The sequence below is a fragment of the Cyprinodon variegatus genome, unplaced genomic scaffold, assembly GCF_000732505.1.
Source record: "Cyprinodon variegatus isolate N-32 unplaced genomic scaffold, C_variegatus-1.0 Scaffold1610, whole genome shotgun sequence".
NCBI classification, from domain to species: Eukaryota; Metazoa; Chordata; class Actinopteri; order Cyprinodontiformes; family Cyprinodontidae; genus Cyprinodon; species Cyprinodon variegatus.
Genome location: NW_015152063.1, coordinates 106,897 through 111,791, shown reverse-complemented (window position 1 = coordinate 111,791; position 4,895 = coordinate 106,897). Strand labels below are relative to the sequence as shown.

Sequence of the window (4,895 nt, the reverse complement as noted above, 5' to 3'; positions counted from 1 at the left end):
ATGATGCTGCTCAGCCGGGTGCTGTCTGAAACAGAATGATTGGAATTTTCTTATTATTTTGTTGATTTGTTTTTAATTTTAAAGAAAAAAAAAAAAACAGGATTAATCCAGCATTTATTGAGCTTATTGTGTCTGCAAATAAAAAGGCCAAACAACTAAGCCAGAAATCTCAGAGCTGAGAATTTACCTTTAGCAACCAGACCAGGCAACAGGAAAACAACATGGTTATTAGAGGTTTAACATCAGCTAAACGCTAGTAGATGTTTAATATGACATTTACATTAAATTAAATCTGTCAATATTAAAACAATTAAGTTAGATCTTTATATTCAGATTGATTAATACACATCTCTAAATCTTGATAATTTTCATGACCAGCCTGAAGCTGCCACATAAAAAAAATAAAAATAAATAAACCATGTCATTACAGGCACAGATTAATGAAAAATAAGTTCTCAGGGCCAGAAAAAAAAAAATCTGTTCTTCAATAAAGTTATAGTAAAACCTAATAGGAATATATGTTTTGTTTTAAATAAGCTGTTATCATTATGGGATGTAAATGTAGAGTTTAAAGTTAATGTATATTTAACTTTTTCACATTCTGATCATTTTCCTTTGTAGAAATATAACAATTATATTGAAAATGTGAATGATACTCTTCAGTGCATCTTTATAGCAGCATGTGTACATTTTTCTTATTTGGGGGGAGCTGAGGGCCCAATATCAATGTCTTTCATGGGCGCCAAATTCCTGGCAGCCCCCCTGAATGAAGACAAAGGGTTTTTAAGGTTTGTAGTAATAAAATGCAAGTATAAGAACATACAAATCATATTTTTTCATCGGCAGGTTTTAACATTTTTAGCTAATTTGGGCATTTATAAAATGTTTCATCATAGTTCATAAAAATGTTTTAGTGCAGCAATAATGATCAGAGCTCACTCGCTTTTTCTTTTAACAATCCACTCTTACAGCTTTTTTTAAACCTTGGAATTTTGTATTTTCAAATGCAGAATTTCTGCAGAAGTGATGACAGCTTGCAGGTACTGTAGTGTCTATCGAACCCTCCCAAAAAAGGGGATCAACTTTTCCGATTGGTTGCGTCCAGCAGCAAAAGTTCAATTTACTAAACTCCAGTGAAACAACTGAACGCTCTAAATGTGCTCAACGCTTCCCCCATAGACTTTGGCTGTAAACCAGACACTTGATGCCACATTTACAACTAATGCGCTTTGGACAGCAAAAGAAGCTGCTTTAGATGCAAAGTCTATGGTTGAAGCACATCAAAATGTCCAGAGACAGCGTTGTTATGTGGGGGTCTGCAGAAAAATTATATTTAAGGCAAGATCACAATTTTAATTGACTGTAAAGACAATGTTTTGAGGTCGACTTTCTCGCATCAACATATATTAAAACTTTTTGCTCTACTTATCACAGCAAATATAGCAAAGCCGCTCTCTGCCATTGACCAGAGCAGCAGCAGAAGCATCAGACGTGTCATACACTCTACTGGATGTGCTGCAGGAACATCAAAATGCTCTTGAGGAACATCTGACCTTTAAGTGTAGAAACATCAAAAAAGAAGCAGAAGCTTTTTGGCTAATTAAATCACATGCGGTGTGAACGCTGCATGAAAGTGAGTAGTAAAGACCAATCCCAAATGTGTGGTACTATAAACAGAACAGCCACAGTTGGTGTTTCTGATTAAATATTTTACTTCTTTTTAAGCACTAGTGGCCTTTATTTTGTCATTTTTCAGAGTATTCAGTCAGGGAAAGTTTTAAAAGAGAGGTGCAAAGGTCTTTGCACCTTGTATATCATTTTATCAGAACTGCTTATATCCTTTTAGTTTTCCAACTGTCAGTAGGTAATATTTTCTACAATAGGTTTAATAGGTTATTAAAGGTACACAACAGGGCCTACGTCGTATTAAATGCCACAATCTGCAAGGTAAAAGTCATGGGCGTTTACCAGTCAGCTAAAGGGACTCTGGTTGTATCCCACCATATCCTACAGCTTTTACCTGGGTTGGCTTCTCTAAATTGCCCTAAGTCAAGAGAGGGAATGTTTGGCCTTTGGTGTTTGAATGACAAAGATAATCTGAAACTCATTCACTGACATTGTCTCAAAACTTAGAGGGTTAGGTAATGCTCCCTCTACATATCACTGGAGAAAAACAAATACATAAAAAAAATATATATATTTTCTTATTTTTTTTAATAGAGCCTTGATGAAAACCTCCGGAAGTTACTTACCAAAATAAAAGCCACATTTTTCACCCCACTGGAAGAATGTCCCATTGGCTTTGGCTTGCGGATCCGCACCCATCTTGACCAAAAGTTCAACATAAGTCAGATGTCTCCGTTCAATAGCAACGTGTAATGCAGTTTGACCTGAGCAAATGGTATTCAGAAACATTTCAAGTAAATTCAGCACAAATTAATTAGAATCAAACCAAAGCCTGAAAACTAAGTCTTGTAGGTTTAAGGAAATCCTTATTTCTACTTTGTAATAATGTAGCCTGTACTTCCACAGAAACTACCCTTGATCAATGCTTCTTACCTTTCCAAACAAGGACCTGCTCTGATTATGTAGTCATGTTCAGGACCAACTGCCCCCACCCCACCCAAGTGGCATTAAACATTTTAAAGTATTCACTTCTCTAGAGGTTTTTAATCTCACCTTAGGCTTCTCACTTTATTTCCCAGTTAATCAGTTAACTAGAATAAATAATTTGTTCATAAGCCATCACCTCCTTACCTTTGTAACGAGGAGCTGTAAAAGCTGCATTGATTAGAGTCTCTAAATCACCAGTCTGCTTTGCAATCTGAAGTAGTTCCAGAATAGTGTCATTTCTGCCATTTTTCAGATTCAGTAGGGCCTTTATGAGAGCCGTTTTTCCTGTTGCTGCATCTGAAATATAAAAAATGCATAGCTTTCTTATCAAAACAGTGCTGTAAACTTGTAACAAAAAAGGGAATTCCAGCCATGCATCCAATGAAAAACTAAACCATTGGGCAGTAGCATGCAAACTGTTAAACCGCACAGCAGCGTTTTTAAAAATGCATCACTTCAACAACAGTTCAACCAGAAGTCCATTACACAAAACCAAGATAAAGGATTAAGTCTTGAATTTTCCTGGATAATATGGCCTACTTGGCTTTACAAAAGCAGCAATAGAAGTTACCACAGTTACAGTATTCTGTGTGGCTAGTCTACACTTGACCAGACTCATTTAATCCTGGTGCAGCATAATTTTCAGACAGGGGTGCACTGATCCCAAAAATAGTTATTCCAACATTTTTTTTTCTGAAAAAACACACAAAATCATACTGATTGATGGCAAGTTAAATTTCATGAAGTACCGGGTTTTATTTTATTTTATTTTATTTTTTACTTAAAAAGCAAAAACTTAAAGCACTTACCGGTAACCACAAAGAGTCTGAATGCTGATTTTACCCCATTAGCCTGCTGTTCATTTTTAGTCACCTTCAATTAGAGCATCTTTGGTTGGAAGGGGTAAGGGAATGTACATTTTAGGCATTTAGTCCATCAGTTTTTATGTTTGTTTTAAAAGTGCAGACCTGCTTGAATATTTACACTTGGGTTGAGATAATCACACTTGTAGAGCTTTGACTGCCTTTTGTGGAATGGATTAAATCAGGATGTACTCCTCACACTCTCTTGCTTAATCACTTATACTATAATTTCTAAATATGAAATAACATATTGAAATAAAATGTTTTTGACTCTACTTGCCTGTAAATTCTGGGCTTGAAAGCAGTTTATTTTCTTTTTTCAGGAAAGTAAGTAGCTGAGGGGGCAGTTTTTTGTGCCAATAAACTGCTTGAAAGACCTCGTTCCTCATGGCATCTATGGTGTTATGATTCCTGTTGCAAAACATTAGAAACATACTGTAATACCCACAAATCTCAACACTCAGGGACAAAAAAAAAAAAAACAATCACCAAGAAACAAGAGGAAAAACAAAAGTGTAACTGCATTTTTTAAATGAAAAGAAAAAGTTGTTAAATGCAAAACTTAAGCTTATTACTTACTTTAAACTCATGGCCACAAGAGGTGATTATAAAAATAAACTGAAGTCTGTGCTGATATTAGCTCCCCCGTAGCTATCATCCACAGCCGGGCCCTATTTCACAAAAGCAAAATTCAGACATCCCAGCATAAGAGATAAAGAGCAAGCTAGGCCCAGCAGGTGCAGGCACCTACAGCCAGGTGTAAGTAATCAAGGTATGCAGGTCTCCAGTTTTCTTAAAGTGAAAAGGAGGTCCATCACAGCTTCATTGATCTAGCAATCAAAAGGAGTGACTAAGTACATATATTTGCCAAAAAATATTTCCTGATCAATTCTTTTAACTAAAAACTAGTGATGGGTTAATGAGGCATCATGAAACGTTTCGATACATTGGCAAACTATTGATAATGTTTCACTACTGTGTAACTGAATACTGACACCTGCTGGGAATTAAAAATGACTGCAGGCAGCCTCTTTGACAGGCTAAACCAGAGGTCCGGATCCGGACCCACCTGCTGCCTAATCTGCACCCAACCTGATTTAAAACATTAAGAAATTACCGCATGTTGTCTGACGACAGTGTCTAACTTCACTTGCGCCGCTTCTCCAGTTAGTATTGTAAAGCCCTCAACAGCATCCAGGACCAGGCTACACGTCAAACAAATTATCCAGTGAGCTGCTGTCAGTCTGGGTAGCTGCTGTCAGTCTGGGTTGGTGATGGGAAAGAAGGAGAAGGTGATGAGAAAAAGAGAGCAGAGAAAGTGTGGACTGCCGGAAGAACTGCGGTGAACTGGTGACAGAAAAGTGAAATGGTGCTCAAAGATGACCCTGCACATTTAGAGTATGTTTGGCTCAACCTGCT

At 36.8% G+C, this 4,895-nt stretch overlaps 1 protein-coding gene across 1 annotated transcript in view; it reads right to left on the bottom strand.

Annotated features, from left to right (window-relative positions):
* LOC107104086 (transient receptor potential cation channel subfamily V member 1-like) overlaps nt 1–3,532 on the bottom strand; it is a gene marked incomplete at its 3' end in the record, with an annotated part of 8,732 nt that extends 5,200 nt beyond the window's left edge. The window contains exons 1-3 of the mRNA XM_015404003.1: nt 3,487–3,532; nt 2,758–2,958; nt 2,253–2,390 (exon numbers count right to left, since the gene is read on the bottom strand). Of these exons, the coding sequence (XP_015259489.1) occupies nt 2,253–2,390; nt 2,758–2,958; nt 3,487–3,532 (385 nt within the window). The remainder of the gene's footprint in view (nt 1–2,252; nt 2,391–2,757; nt 2,959–3,486) is intronic.
* Nucleotides 3,533–4,895: the final 1,363 nt, after the last annotated feature.